The 16,497-nt window shown below is 37.3% G+C and overlaps 1 protein-coding gene across 2 annotated transcripts in view; it reads right to left on the bottom strand.

The window, feature by feature from the left end:
* Positions 1 to 1,957: 1,957 nt before the first annotated feature.
* The window catches only part of MATCAP2 (microtubule associated tyrosine carboxypeptidase 2), a 64,988-nt gene continuing 50,448 nt past the window's right edge, over positions 1,958 to 16,497 (bottom strand). For both annotated transcript variants that reach the window (XM_057733588.1, XM_057733589.1), the window contains exons 6-7: positions 6,984 to 7,081; positions 1,958 to 4,679 (exon numbers count right to left, since the gene is read on the bottom strand). In XM_057733588.1, coding sequence (XP_057589571.1) covers positions 4,518 to 4,679; positions 6,984 to 7,081 — 260 coding nt within the window. In that variant the 3' untranslated portion in view covers positions 1,958 to 4,517. The remainder of the gene's footprint in view (positions 4,680 to 6,983; positions 7,082 to 16,497) is intronic.

Below are 16,497 nucleotides of genomic sequence, written 5' to 3'. Positions count from 1 at the left end.
CTGATATTGTTGCTATTATATTTTTCATTTCATTCATTGTATTTTTCTACTTCAGAATTTATGATTTCTCTTTGTTTAGCTGCTCATTTTATTCATGTATCTTCTTGATTTCATCAGATTGTCTATGTATTCTTGTAGCTCACTAAGCTTTCTTGAAACAGTTTTTAATTCTTTATCAGGTATGTCACAGATCTCCATGTCTTTGGGATCTGTTAGTGGAAGATTATCATAATCCTTGGGTAGTGTCATGTTTTCTTAAAGTTTTGCTTTGTTGTCTTTGTATTTAAATTAGCAGTCACTTCCTCTAGTCTTTACTAACTCCTTCAGGGCAGAAGTAACTTTAGTCATCCCTGCTAAAGATTCTGACACGCCCTCAGATTGGCTATGGATAAGTCTGCACCACACTTCTTGCTCTCTTATGGCAGAATTCTTAAGCTTCTGTGTCTTCTCTTGATTATGCAATGCAGAAGGTTAGGCGCTGACAAACTTCCCTTCTGCTTCCCCAAGAGTGGGGCTAAAGGTCTCGTTTATGATCTTTCTCTGGCCTGCAGATTCAGTTTGGGTTTTTTTTTTTTTTGCATGTTCACAAGCTGTGGTCAGATTTCTGCTGTCTCTTTGTTTTGCCCTCTTTCTTTAGCTACAATCCTTTTCAGTTCTGAAGGCTAGAAGTTCAAGATCAAGGTGTTGGAAACTTTGATTTTTCCTGAGGACCATAAGGGAAGGATCTGTTCTGGGCCTCTCTCCTTGGCTGTCCTCTTGCTTCCTCTTCATTTGCTTTTCCCTCTGTGTACCTGAAATTCCATGTATTTTTTTTTTTTTATAAAGTTACTTTGATTAACCAACTCTTTTTTTTTTAATTTATTTTATTGGCTGTGTTGGGTCTTTTTTGCTGTGCATGGGCTTTCTTTTAGTTGCAGTGAGTGGGGGCTACTCTTTGTTGTGATGCGTGAGCTCCTCATTGCTGTGGCTTCTCTTGTTGCGGAGCATGGGCTCTAGGCACATGGGCTTCAGTAGTTGCAGCACATGGGCTCAATAGTTCACAGGCTCTAGTGCGTAGGCTCAATAGTTGTGGTGCACGGGCTTAGCTGCTCCGCGGCATGTGGGATCTTCCTGGAGCAGGGATTGAACCTTTGCCCCCTGCATTGGCAGGCGGATTCTTAACCACTGTGCCACCTCGGAAGCCCATTCCATGTATTCTTAAAGGCAGCTAACAAACATTGGTATTTCTTACCCTGGTAGTTTCAAGATATTCCTTTAGCCACTGGAATCAGAGTGAACAAAAATGAGTGAAATCAAAGCTAACTGACAAGGCACTCACAGTGCCATAAAAGTTTGAATTCAAAGACCAAGACACTTAAGGATAAAGTGTTGACTCCCTTGGGCAACTGCTGAAGGGCTCAAGGGATCTCCTCAGGACCTCTGATGACCCAAGCAGCTGTATTCTTGGTCTACTCCTTCCCCTAGGCTAAAGTTGCTCAGCTTCCAAACAAGCCTTGCAGAGTAGTAATAAAATATTGTGAATACTCACTATTTTGCAAGTGATCTTTCTCTCTGTGCTTCAAACACATGAGCAGGCCCATTTCCTATGGTTTACATTCTTTTGGTAACGCTTTTTGGGTATGGTACTGGCAGTGCTGTAACCTGGGTCTGTGCCACTCTCCTTCACTAGACTATGAACACGTCTTGTCTTCATCAGAGGACCTCTGACACTCAGCACAGATCCTGCTCCTCAATAGGTTCTGCATAAAAGTTTCTTAAACAAACAAGGTAGTAAATTAAGATAATTTTTCCTCTCTCCTTTTCCCTATGCCCCATGGGAGTATATGCTGAACTAATCAGGGGAAAGGTAGAGTGTGGCAAATGCAATATTTCTCTACAAATAAGAATACTAGAAGGCAAACATGATTGATGGTATTTTCAATAATTACCACAACCAAAAAAACCAAATACCACAATAAAAATATAATGAGGTTTTAAAAGAACAGAAGTTTGCATGCATATACATCCACATGGTTCATTTGAGAACCTCAGTGCTATTTATTTCTATTACAGCTAGACACAAAATGTGCAAAGATATAAAACAAATACAAACTTTAAACACTTTTACAAAGGTGAAAATATAAAGAAATGAAGACTATGGATTTACGTTCACAAACTTTTTTACTTTGAATCTGCCTGGTATGAAAACCTGACAGTTTATCAGAATTTGTATTTGATACAACTATATGTTAGAATTACAGTGGACAAAATTGATGAAATCCTAGTGATCAATACCCTATAACAAATGACTCTTCTAAGTAAAACTAATATGATCTTCAGCTATTTTAAGTACTGCTGCTATAATTTTTTATTTATAAAAACTTTCATTCTAGAGAACAAAACTGACCTTAATGCTATTTCAAGAAAGAGAAACATTAACTCTTCAATCTCAACTTTTAAAGCTTAGAGCTCTTTAAGTATTTCTGCTAATCTTAAATTATTTTTGGTTCATTGCTAACTTTTGAAATACCTTAAAGTGATTTAAAGTCTTTTTTTTTTTTTTTGTCTGGATAGTGCTCATATATTTTGTCTTTATACCAAAGCAGTAAGGCAAGGAAGTTTTTCCTTTTTCAGATCATATGTCTATCCATTCTAAAATTCAGGGACTTAGAACCACTACAAACAATCCTAACAACAGGAAATTAAGGCTGCTGTGATTTTCCTTCATATTTAAGCCATAACATAAGATTAGCAGTATTACTGCCTACTAATGCTGAATTTATAAACATTTGGGCTTAAGCCACAAGACATAAATATTGCCATTTCTGTCTGTACTTCAATTCCAGTTAATAAGACGTTTTCACAATTACCTTTCATAAGTTTGAAGATGAAGTCAGAAAACACTATACAAAGCTGAAACTGGATGACTCTGCTACAAGGAAATAATGCTTGCGGGGACAAGCGTGGTCTTCTGCTGTCTGGTTAGTGGTGCACTATGCCCCTAGCACTGTACAGAGATGTGCAGGTCACACTCCAGCCAGCATGACGCAGGTATGGATGGGCACCTTCAATGCTCCAAAGGGCCTTGCCTGCTACTGCCAAAGGCAAAATGCGTGGCTCTGCAAGAACTGTCAGGTACCAGTTAGAGCCTATCGTGTTTGTTGGAGGTTTGTTAAAGTATATCATTCTTTGAGGCAAGCCCTTCTAGCTATGTGAAAGAGAAAAATGCCATAACTTAGTCTGCAAAAGAGTTTCTAAAATCATTTCCTAGTGTGAATGTGAACCAGGCTTTGCAGTATACATCTACCAGTGTTAGCACCATATTTAAGCCTGAATTGAGGTAAAGATAAACTCTCAGATAGACTTTGGGTAGAAATTACAGTAGCAATTTTGAATGGGGTGTTTACAGCAGTATTCTTTCTGATCATTAAAATAAGTTGAAAAACTACTTGATCCCAAGTATATATATCCAAGTATATATTGAAATTGATAAATTACAAAGCTAGATATAAGCTTTTAGCAGGAGAAATGTAGTAAAACAGAACTCACATTCTTGAAATTCAAACTATGTCATTATTGGCTTGATGAAGTCAAAGATTTTGATAAAATACTGAGCCAATATCACAAAGCCAGTTTATCAAATGGCAATGCCCAGAAATTCTGTTTCTCAGAGTATAGTCAAGCTTACTGTAGATGCTACCCTGTCAACATCCGACTCCTGCACGATTTGTCCCCTGCTCATTGCTCCATTTAATAAGAAACGGTAAGTAGCTTCTCTGTTCCCCAACTATTTTGATTTATGTAGAAAAACCTCTTGGAGACATGTATTTACATAAAGGAATAGGGAGAAAAGACCCTAAAACTTGGTTAAAATGTTGAAGGAGTACAGTATGTTTCAGCAAATGAAAACTGAGTTAAGGGATAACTGGACAAAATAAGGTAATTTTCTACTTTAGTTCCTATAAACTGATAAGGTGAAACAATACTGTGTAAAACAAAGAACTATGAAAACTTTTCAAATTGCTTTCCCCCTCCTTTTAACATTGCTTAACATATAAGATTTCTTATTTTCTAGCTTTAGGGGCATAACAGACTAATTTTTCAAGGAGACTAACTACCATTATTTATTAAATAAAATAGTACCTTGGAATTTGAACAACATTGGAATTCCATATCTAGTCAGAGCTGGTCTTGGTGCTCAGGCAGGGGCACTAAGACCAGTGCTTACTGCTCAGGCAGAAATTTATTACTCATTTTGACCAAGATTCCTCAAAAGCACTCATCAGCATTATTTTCATCTGACTCTGTTGAGAGTCAGATGAAAACAGGAGTAACTTTCCCTTGTAGCCTATAGAAACATTTTAGGGAAACAGTTTAAAGTTTGTTCTTAATCTAAATATTCAGCTGAATACTGCAGATCATTCTTCAGAAAACTCATATAAACAGTCATTCTTCTTTTATAAATCTGCTGGTGCTAACTGCACCTAAGTGGTAATAAACATGGAGGTATAGCTCGGCTATGTTTTCAGGAATACTAATTAATATATAAGATCTTTCAGTTCCCTGTCGGTCAGTTCATTCACTTCCATGATCTTCTCTAAGTGTTCCATATATCGGCCATGGTCCTGCAGAAAGTGAGGGACCCTCATGTTTTCAGTAACTGCCAATCCTTTTAAGCGATCCACATCTTCATAAGAGACCTGAAAAAAAGGAAGATGTGTTAATTTTTAAGTGTGAGTACCAGTTACCTTTGAAGAGCAGTTTCTTCCTTTGGTCTTAAGTGAAACTTTAAGTATGAAGACTGTTTTTCAAATTATTCTAATACCTAGAAAATAACAAAATTTATGGTGTTAAATAAGAATGTATTTATCTGCCCCTTCATACCATGACCATATTTAAAAAAAATCAAAAGTCAATATCTGATTTAACAATCTATCTTGGACCTACAGTTTGTCTAGAAATTAAACAATTAAACTTAATATGTGTGCGTGAAAGACTGAACCTAAACAAATATCCTCCCTAAATCTAAATAAAAGAATTGGGACTTCCCTGGTGGTCCAGTAGGTAAGACTCTGCACTCCCAAACGCAGAGGGGCCCAGGTTCAATCCCTGGTAGGGGAACTACATCCTGCATACATGCCACAACGAAGATCCTGTGTACTGCAGCTAAGACCCAGTGCAGCCAAAATAATAAAAAATAATAATTAAGATAGAATGTAAATACCATATTATTAGGAAAATCAGAACAATGGTACGTTAAATTCTCTTGCTTTTATTTTGATATTTTTAAGTAAGTATTTTAAAAAGTTTCATATCTCTTTCATTCACTTGAGTAAGAAGCCAGTCTTTCACAGGTATTATATTAAGTTTAGCAGTGAAACTTTCTAAGTTCTATAAATTACCTTTGCAACTTTAAATTCTAAAATTTAAGTACTATTATCTTCTGATCAACACTCTTCCTGGTTCAGCAGGAAAGCTTTAAATATATCATATTCATACTAAGTTTTATTTATATTTTAGTTATTAAAATTTTATTGAGTATTTATGTCACTAAGTGTAATAGGTTATAGGAAATAGGTTTGGTGTTGATATTGGTATGGTTTCATAATTTATCTTAAACCACTTTATTAAATGAGTAAATACACTGACATTGGGAAATAAGGTTCTCATAAGATAATGGAGATACATATATGGAATGGGAAGGGAGTTGTAAAAGAACCTTGTGGTGTCTGATTTGAATTAGAATGCCGTTATGATTTAAAACAAATATACGATATGCTCATTGAAAAGGTCTAGAAGCACCAGCACCCCAGTAGTTAGTGATGTGCACACCTTGTGCTCAGGTTGTGTTTTCTAAATACCATTTCTCACTAGAAGAAATACCATTTCTCACTAGAAGAATCAAGACTTCCTCGGAAAAATATCTAATCTCAGATTTGTGCATGAAAAGTATAAGGTGAGCTCAGAATATTTTACTTTATTTTGCTGGAAAACATGTAGACATGCTTTAAAAAACACAGGAGCAGCCACTGGAAGAGCTGAATTAAAAAAGTGGAGGGAAATGTAACAGAATTCAAAGATCTCTATTTTGGGCAAAAATCAATAGATGTTAAAAATCATTTCTGGAAAGATTGTTAGACAACAGTACATTCAAAGGTATCATCCCACAAATTATTTATTAATACAATCAGGGACAGGTAACTTTTACAATGGAGAGATCTAGCAGTAACTAACTTACCCAGGTGATTAAACACAGTATCACTAATAATGGGACAACACTCTCTCTCTCCAATGTGATGCACTGAAAAATGCATGACTCACTTAAGTAGTATTCTTGGCAAAAATATTTAACCTGAAGCTAGTTACAAGGAAACAATCTGCTAGTCCAGATTCTAGAAATTCTCAAGGAAATTTTTCTTGGATTCTTAAGGATTCTTAAAAATGTCATAAAAAAAGAAAAAGACTGGAGTGAGGGGGGACTGTTATAAATTAAGAGATTACAGATAAGTGAATGCAAGGCATAAATCTTGACTGGATCCTGGGTCATGAAAAAGAGCTACAAAGGACATTTTGGAGACAATCTGGGGAATATGAAAGAGGTTTTTTTTTTTTTAGAACTATATGTAATCAGTGATAAATTTCTTTAGAAAATCATCTGATCATGTCAGAATATCCTTATTCTTGGAAGATACATGCTGAAGCATGAAAGGGAGCAGAGTTATACCTGCAGCTTACTTTAAAATACTTTAGGAAAATATACATATAAAAGTTAATAATATATTCCCAAATTTCCTATTCCCTTCTTTATCTCTTACTGTCCACAAAGAAGTACTGTAATTTGGTTCTGTGACAGAACCAAATTTATCCCTTCTGGAGTAAAGGAAAATTACTCCAACAACAAAATAAAAACAGTTTCAACTTGAGTCTTATTTAATCATGAAATGAGCTGGAAGAAATTGTTGACCTGGTGTGTTTGGGGACTGTGTGCCATTGATTTCACTCACCTTCCCCAGGGCAGTCAGTAGATGAAAGTCAATGGTCTCTCTGTATCGGAGGATTTGCAGGATACCATCTAAGTATACCTGGTCTTTACTGAAACACCCTGAAGGAACCAGAATAGTGTTTACTTTCTGATATTTAAAAAAATTAGTAAGTAACTAGATACCAGCCCATTCACTTTACTGTAGGAATCAGTACTGTATATCAAAAATAAATAGGGCAAATTAGAAGTTTAACTATCATCATAACATAAAATGTAATGTCTTGAGAAGTACCACAATAACTGCAGCCTAGTAGCTTCCCTTTAAGAATTCCTTTTCCCTGACTCCCCACTCCCCATAATTAAAATAGCATTTTTTTCCTAAAGAAACACTAGTAATTTAAAATACATGACTCTTATAATTATCCCACCCTCACTTCCACCACTTGATATAAACTTGACTCCCATGATTAACTGAAGGCATTTGGGTGGGGAGGGCTTGGAGAGGATAGTTGTAGAGCAGTTAAGTCTCAAAAGGGGGCAATGTGGAGACATGGGATTTCAGAAATTTTTGTTTTTTTTTAAATAATACCCATTAAAATTAACTGTAAGTGACTTTGATACTATTCCTCCCTATGAAAACAAGAATTAGAACCAGATTTTAAAGAATATGAAAATATATTAGACATGAAAATTAGGAATAGCTCACGAGATCCGTGCTTAGATAAAAAATGGTATTCTGCTTACAAAGAAAACCTTCCTCCTATCATGACATAACCTGTATAAATTTTTTAAAATTTTGCTCTAGAATTAAATGGACTAGAATTCTACCAAATGGAGAGTCATATGTTAAGAAATTATTGTTGAAGAATTCCCAAGATGGTGGACTAGGAGGACCCTGAATTCACCTCCTCTCACAGGCATACCAAAATTACAACTATTTACTGAGCAACTATCACTAAGACTGGAAACTACCAGAAAAGATTTCTATAACTAAAGATATAAAGAAGGATGGGTAGGAGGGGAGAAACTGCTGTCTAGTCAAGACCTGTATCCCCAGGTGAGAGACCTACAAATGGGAGGATAATTACAAGTATAGAGGTTCTCCACAAGGAGCAAGGGTATGCACCCCACATCGAGCTCCCCAGCCCAGGGCTCCTATACTGGGAAGACAACACCCCAGAATGTTTGGTTTTTGAAGGTCAGATGGACTTCTTTCAGGAGACCCAGAGGGCTGTGGGAAAGAAAGACTCCACTCTTAAAGCATACACACAAAATTTCACATGCTCTGGGACCCAGGGAAGAAGCAATAATTTGAAAGGAGCCTGGGTCAGACCTACTGGAGATCTTGAAGAGTCTCCCAGAGAGGCAAATGGAGCTCACCCTGGGGACACAGACACTGGCAGCAGCCATTTCTGGGAGTTAATTCTACTACACTGAAACTGGTGCTGCGAAGCACCGTTTTGGAATCCTCCCTCTAGCTTATTAGCCTCGGAACCCAGCACTAGCACCGCCCCATGCACCAGCCTGTAGGCACAAGTACTGGGTCACCTCAGACCAAGCAACTAGCTGGGTGGAAATATAACCCCACCCACCAGCAGACAGACACCAGCCCCAGAACAACTGCAGCATGCTATGCCGGGACCAAGCCCAGCCACCAGCAGGTGGCACCAGTCCCAGGACTTGCTGGTCCTCAGCCCCAACCACGAGAGGGACAAGAACAGCTCTGAGACACCTTGGGTCCCTTAGCCAGTATCCCAGGATCAGGCCCCACTTACTAGCAGGCTGACATAAGCTTTGGGACACCCTGGACCCCATAGCCAGCTGTGTCAAGCACCAGCCAACCCACCAGTGGTCCAAAACCGGTTCTGAGAATATGGGCCCTGAAGCCAGAGGCCCCAGGATCCAGCTCAACTAGCCAATGGGCCTGCACTATCCCCATAACCCAGCTTTATCCACCAGCGGGGCCTGAAAGAGCCCCAGAATCTCCTGGATCCTGACCCTGCCAACCAGCGGGTGGACACCAGCCCCAGGATCACCAGCAGGCCAAAACAAGCTTCAGGACACCTTGGACTCCATACCCAACTGTGTCAGGACACCCCTGCTCTCTGCTCAGTAATCTGACAACAGCTCTGAAATTCCTGGGCCCTGTTATCAGACTCCAGGACCCAGCTCTACCTGTCACTAGTCTGACACTAACCCTGGAACGTGGCTTCACCCACCAGTGGTAGGGCCACAATCCCAGAGCCTTACAGATCCTGATTCTGTCCACCAGTGAGCCAGCACTAGGCCCAGGGACCCCGGGGTTTTACAACCTGCCACCTTGTGACCAGGTCCCACTAACCAGCAGTCAGCAGTATCTGCACAAGGCAGAGCCTGACAATCAACCAGGCTAGGGGCTAACCAAGCCTACCACACCACCCATATAGCCCACCAAAGCAGAAGGACTTATACAGCCCTCTTAGGGGGAAACTGTAGAGCATATAGTGTGGGTGACAGAGGGGAGTGCATGCTGGGACACATAGAACATCTCCTACAGAAGACTACTTCTTCAAGGTAGAGAAACATAACTAACCTACCACATACATAAAAATACAAGTAGCAACTTAGACAAAATGAGGCGACAGAAAAACATTCCAGATGAGGAAACAAGATAAAACCCCAGAAGAACAACTAAGTGAAGTGGAGACAGTCTACCTGAGAAAGAGTTCAGAGTAATGACTAAAGATGATGAAAGAACTTGGGAAAACAATGGACACACAGAGCAGGAAGTCAGAGGGTTTTTTTTTTTGTTTTTTTTTTAGTCAGAGGTTTTTAACAAAGAGTTAGAAAACATAAAGAACAACCAAACAGATGTAGAATACAATAGCTGAAATGAAAAAATACACTAGAAGGAATCAGCAGTAGACTAAATGATACAGAGGAACAGATCAGTGAGCTGAAGATAGAGTAGTAAAAAGCACTGTCACTAAACACAAAAAAGAAAATGGAAAGAAATGAAGACAATTTAAGAGACCTCTAGAACAATATCAGGCAACTAATATTCACATTGTAGGGGTCCCAGAAGGACAAGAGAGAGATAAAGAGGCTGAGAACATATTTGAAAACATAACAGGTGAAAACTTCCCTAACCTGGGAAAGGTATCAGTCACTCAAGTCCAGGAAGTACTGAGAGTCCCATACAGTATTAACCCAAAGAGAAATCAAGACACACTGTAATTAAAATGACAAAAATTAAAGAGAATATTAAAAGCAGCAAGGGGAAAGCAACAAATAGCACACAAGGGAATTTCCATAAAGCTACTGGCCGATTTTTCAGCAGAAACTGTACAGGCCAGAATGGAGTGGCAAGATATATTTAAAGCGATGAAAGGGAAAAACCTACAACCAAGATTCTTCTACCCAGCAAGGATCTCATTCAGATTCCACACAGAAATCAAAAGCTTTACAGACAAAAGCTAAAAGAATTCAGCACCAACAAACCAGCTCTACAATAAATGCTAAAGGAACTTCTCTAGCTGGGAAACGTAAGAGAAGAAAAAGACCCATAAACAAACCCAAAACAATTAAGAAAATGGTAACAGGAAAATACACAGTGATAATTACCTTGAACATAAATAGATTAAATACTCCAAACAAAAGACACAGATTGGCTGAATGAATACAAAAACAAGACCTGCCTATATACTGTCTACAAGACACCCACTTCAGACCTAGAGACACACACAGACTGAGTGAGGGGATAGAAAAAGATACTCCACACAAATGGAAATCACAAGAAAGTGGGAGTAGCAATACTCATATCAGATAAAATAGACTTTAAGGTTACAAGAGATAAAGAAGGACACTGCATAATGATGAAGGGATCAATCCAGAAAGAAAACATAACAATTATAAATATTTATGCACCCAACACAGGAGCATCTCAATACATAAGACAAATGCTAATACCCATAAAAGGGGAAATAAACACTAACACAATAATAGTGGGGGACTTTAACACCCAACTCACATCAGTGGACAGATCATCCAGACAGAAAATAAATAAACACAAGCTTTAAATGACACAACAGACCAGACAGATTTAATTATTATTTATAGGACATTCCACCCAAAAGCAGCAGAATACACTTTCTTCTCAAGTGCACACAGAACATTCTCTAGGACAGATTACATCGCGGGTCACAAATCAAGCTTTGGAAAATTTAAAAAAGTTGAAACTGTATAAAGCATTTTTTCCACAATGCTATGAGATTAGAAATCAATTATAGGACAAGAATTGTAAAAAACACAAACACATGGAGGCTAAACAGTGCACTGCTAAATAACCAAGAGATTACTGAAGAAATCAAAATGAAAAATATCTTGAAACAAATGTCAATCAAAACACGGCAACCCACAACCTATGTGACACAGCAAAAACAGTTCTAAGAGGGAAGTTTATAGAAATTCAATCTCACCTCAAGAAACAAGAAAAATCTCAATCTAACCTTATACCTAAAGCAACTAGAAAAAGAAAACAAAGAAAACTCAAAGTTAGTAGAAGGAAAGAAATCATACAAATCAGAGCAGAAATAAATGAACTAGAAAACAATTAGCAAAGATCAATAAAACTAAAAGTTGGTTCTTTCAGAAGATAAACAAAACTGAAAAACTTTTAAACAGACTCATTGAGAAAGGAAGAGGACTCAAATCAAGAAAATTAGAAATGAAAAAGGAGAAATTACAACTGACACCAAAGAAATACAAACAACTATAAGAGACTACTACAAGCAATTATACGCTAATAAAATGGACAACCTGGAAGAAATGAGCAAATTCTTGGAAAGGTACAATGTTCCAAGGCTGAACCAGAAAGAATTTTAAAATACAAACCAATTTAATATTCTAATATATTTAACATTCTAATAAACCAATTTCTAATATTGGTTTCTATTAGAAAATACAGACCAGTTACAAGTAATGAAATTGAAATTGTAATTAAACATCTTCGAACAAACAAAAGTCCGGGACCAGATAGCTTCACAGGTGAATTCTACCAAGCATTTAAAGTGTTAACACCTATCCTTCTCAAACGCTTCCAAAAAACTGAAGAGGGAGGAACACTCTCAAACTCATTTTATGAGGCCACCATCACCCTGATACCAAAACAAGACAATGATATCACAAAAAAAGAAAAATACAGACCAACATCACTGATGAATACAGACGCAAAAATCTTCAACGAAATACTAGAAAATAGAATCCAACACCACATTAAAAGTATCACACACCATGATCAAGTGGGATTTATTCCAGGGATGCAAGGATTCTTTAATATATGCAAATCAATGTGACACCATATTAACAAATTAAAGAACAAAAACCACATGATCATCTCAAAAGATGCAGAAAAAGCTTTTGACAAAATTCAACACCCACTTATGATAAAAACTCTCCACAAAGTGGGCATAGAGGGAACCTACCTCGACATAATAAGGGCCATATACCACGAACCCACAGCAAACATCATTCCCAATGGTGAAAAACTAAAAAAATTTCTTCTAAGATCAGGAACAACACAAGGATGTCCACTCTTGCCACTATTATTCAACATAGTTTTGGCAGTCATAGCCATGGCAATTAGAGAAGAAAAAGAAATAAAAGGAATACAAATTGGAAAAGAAATAAAACTTACTGTTTGCAGATGACATACCATACACAGAAATTCCTAAAGATGCCACCAGAAAACTACTAGAACTAATCAATAAATTTGGTAAGGTTACAAGATACAAAATTAATGCACAGAAATCTCTTGCATTCCTACACATTAACAATGAAAGATCAGAAAGAGAAATTAAGAAAACAATCCCATTTACAATTGCTGCAAGAACAATAAAATACCTAAAAATAAACCTACCTAAGGAGGCAAAAGACCTGTAGTCAGAAAACTATAAAAAACTGATGAAAGAAATCAAAGAAGACACAAACACATGGAGAGATACCTGAACTGGAAGAATTAATACTGTCAAAATGACTATCCTATCCAAAGCAATTACAGGTTCAAAACAATCCCTATCAAATTACCAATGGCATTTTTCACAGAATTAGAACAAAAAAATTTTACAATTTGTATGGAAACATAAAAGACCCTGAATAGCCAAAGCATTCCTGAGGGAAAACAAAACAAAACAACAACAACAACACCAAAAACAACCAGAGCTGGAGGAATCAGGTTCCCTGACTTCAGACTACACTACAAAGCTACAGTAATCAATACAGTATGGTACTGGCACAAAACCAGAAATATAGATCAATGGAACAGGATAGAAAGCCTAGAGATAAACCAAAGCACCTATGGTCACCTAATCTGACAAAGGAGGCAAGAATATACAATGGAGAAAAAACAGCCTCTTCAATAAATGGTGCTGGGAAAAGTGGACAACTACACATAAAAGAATAAAATTAGAACACTACCTAACACCATACACAAAAATCAACTCAAAATGAAATAAAGACCTAAATGTAAAACTGGACACTATAAAACTTTTAGAGGAAACCATGGGAAAAACACTCTTTGCAATAAAACAGCAAGATCTTTTTTGACCCACCTCCTAGAGTAATGAAAATAAAAACAAAAATAAGCAAATGGGGCCTAATTAAATTTAAAAGCTTTTGCACAGCAAAGGAAATCATAAACAAGACAAGACAACCCACAGAATGGGAGAAAATATGTGCAAATGAAGCAACAAAATTAATCTCAAAAATACACAAACAACTCATGTAACTCAATATCAAAAAAAACAACCACTCATTTTTTTATTGGGTTGTAAGACCTAAATAGACATTTCACCAAAAAAAGACACATAGATAGTCAAGAGGCACATGAAAAGATGCTCACCATCACTAATTATTAGAGAAACGCAAATCAAAACTACAATGAGGTATCACCTCACACCGGTCCGAATGGCCATCATCAAACAATCTACAAACAATAAATGCTGGAGAGGGTGCAGAGAAAAGGGAACCCTCTTGCACTGTTGGTGGGAATGTAAATTAATACAGCCACTATGGAGAACAGTATGGAGGTTCCTTAAAAAGCTAAAAATAGGGACTTACCTGGTGGCACAGTGGTTAAGAATCTGCCTGCCAACGCAGGGGACACAGGTTCGGTCCCTGGTCCAGGAAGATCCCACATGCCATGGAGCTACTAAGCCCGTGTGCTGCAACTACTGAGCCTGTGCTCTAAAGCCTGCAAGCCACAACTACTGACTCCACGTGCTGCAACTACTGAAACCCATGCACTTAGAGCCTGTGCTCCACAACGAGAAGCCACCTCACTGAGAAGCCTGCACACTGCAACAAAGAGTAGCCCCTGCTCACCACAACTAGAGAAAGCCTGTGCACAGCAACGAAGACCCAACAGAGCTAAAATAAATAAACAAAATATTTTTAAAAAATGAAAAACAGAACTATCACATGACCCAGCAATCCCACTACTGGGCATATACACTGAGAAAACCATAATTCAAAAAGACACATGTACCCAAATGTTCATTGCAGCATTATTCACAATAGCCAGGACAACTTAAATATCCAGCAACAGATGAATGGATAAATATGTGGTGTGTGTGCATGTATACATAAAAAGAAATGAAATTGGGTCATTTGTAGAGATGTGGATAGACCTAGAGTCTGTCATGCAGAGTGAAGTAAGTCAGAAAGAGAAAAACAAATATCATATATTAATGCAAATATGTGGAATCTAGAAAAATAGTACAGATGAACCTATTTGCAGGGCAGGAATAGAAATGGAGATGTAGAGAACGGGCATGTGGACACAGGGGGTAAGGGGAGGGTGGGATGAACTGGGAGATTAGGTTTGACATAAATACACTACCATGTGTAAAATAGATAGCTAGTGGCAACCTGCTGCATAGCACAAGGAGCTCAGCTTGGTGCTCTGATGACCTACATGGGTGGAACTGGGGGAGGGAGGTCCAAGAGGGAAGGGATATATGTATACATATAGCTGACTCACTTCATTGTATAGCAAAAACTAACACAACTTTGTAAAGCAATTGTACTCCAATTAAAAAAAAAAAAAAGATCCCACATGCCATGCAGTGGTGAGGCAAAAAAAACAAACAAAAACCAAACAAAAAAAGATGTACTGTAACTATAAAATAATGTATCTTAAAGATTTAGTAAAAAAAAAAAAAAGTTAAAGAAGATATGGCACATATATGCAAAGAAATATTACTCAGCCATAAAAAGGAATTAAATTGAGTTATTTGTAGTGAGGTGGATGAACCTAGAGACTGTCATACAGAGAGTAGTAAGCCAGAAAAAGAAAAACAAATACCGTGTGCTAATGCATATATATGGAACCAAAAAAAATGGTACTGATGAACCCAGTGACAGGGCAAGAATAAAGATGCAGATGTAGAGAATGGACTTGAGGACATGGGTGGGGGAGGAAGGGGAAGCTGGGACAAAGTGAGAGAGTAGCACTGACATATATATACTACCAAATGTAAAATAGATAGCTAGTGGGAAGCTGCTGTATAACACAGAGAGATAAACTTGATGATGGGTGATGACTTAGAGGGCTGGGATAGGGAGGGTGGGAGGAAGTCACAGAAGGGAGGGGATACGGGGATACATGTATAAATACAGCTGATTCACTTTGTTGTACAGCAAAAACTGGCACAACAGTGTAAAGCAATTATATTCCAAAAAAGAGCTTAAAAAAAGTTAAATAATTCACTATTTTTTATGTTGATTACCTGTTGAAATAATATGTGGATACACTGTATAAAATGAAATATATTTTTAAATTAGTTTAAGAAATAAAGACTGTTACAAGAGACAAAGAAGGACTCCACATAATGATCAAGGGATCAACCCAAGAAGAAGATATAGCAATTGAAAATATATATGAAGAAAAAAAAAAAGAAAATATATATGCACCCAACATAGGAGTACCTCAATATATAAGGCAAATATTAATGGATATAAAAGGAGAAATCAACAGCAACACAATAATAATAGGGAAAATTAAATCCCACGGACATCAATGGACAGATCAACCACACAGAAAATCCATAAGGAAACACTGACCTTAAATGACACATTAGATCAAATAGACTTAACTGATATATACAGAGCATTCCATCTTAAAGCAGCAGAATAGATTCTTTTCAAGTGTACATGGAACATTCTCCAGGATACATCACATGCTAGGCCACAAAACAAGTCTCAATAAATTTCAGAAAATTAAAATCACATCAAGCATCTTTTCCAACCACAATGCTATGAGACTAGAAATCAGATATAAGAAAAAAACTGAGAAAAACACAAACATGTAGAGGCAAAACTATATGCTATTTACTAAACAACCAATAAATCAAAGAGGAAATCAAAAATGTACCTAGAGACAAATGACAATAAAATCACAACAATCTAAAACCTCTGGGATGCAGCAAAAGCAGTTCTCAGAGGGAAGTTTGTATCAATACAATCTTATCAAAATGAACAAGAAAAATCTCAAATAAACA

Source organism: Hippopotamus amphibius, chromosome 4 (assembly GCF_030028045.1).
Source record: "Hippopotamus amphibius kiboko isolate mHipAmp2 chromosome 4, mHipAmp2.hap2, whole genome shotgun sequence".
NCBI lineage: Eukaryota > Metazoa > Chordata > Mammalia > Artiodactyla > Hippopotamidae > Hippopotamus > Hippopotamus amphibius.
This window is presented reverse-complemented; position numbering and strand designations above follow the sequence as displayed.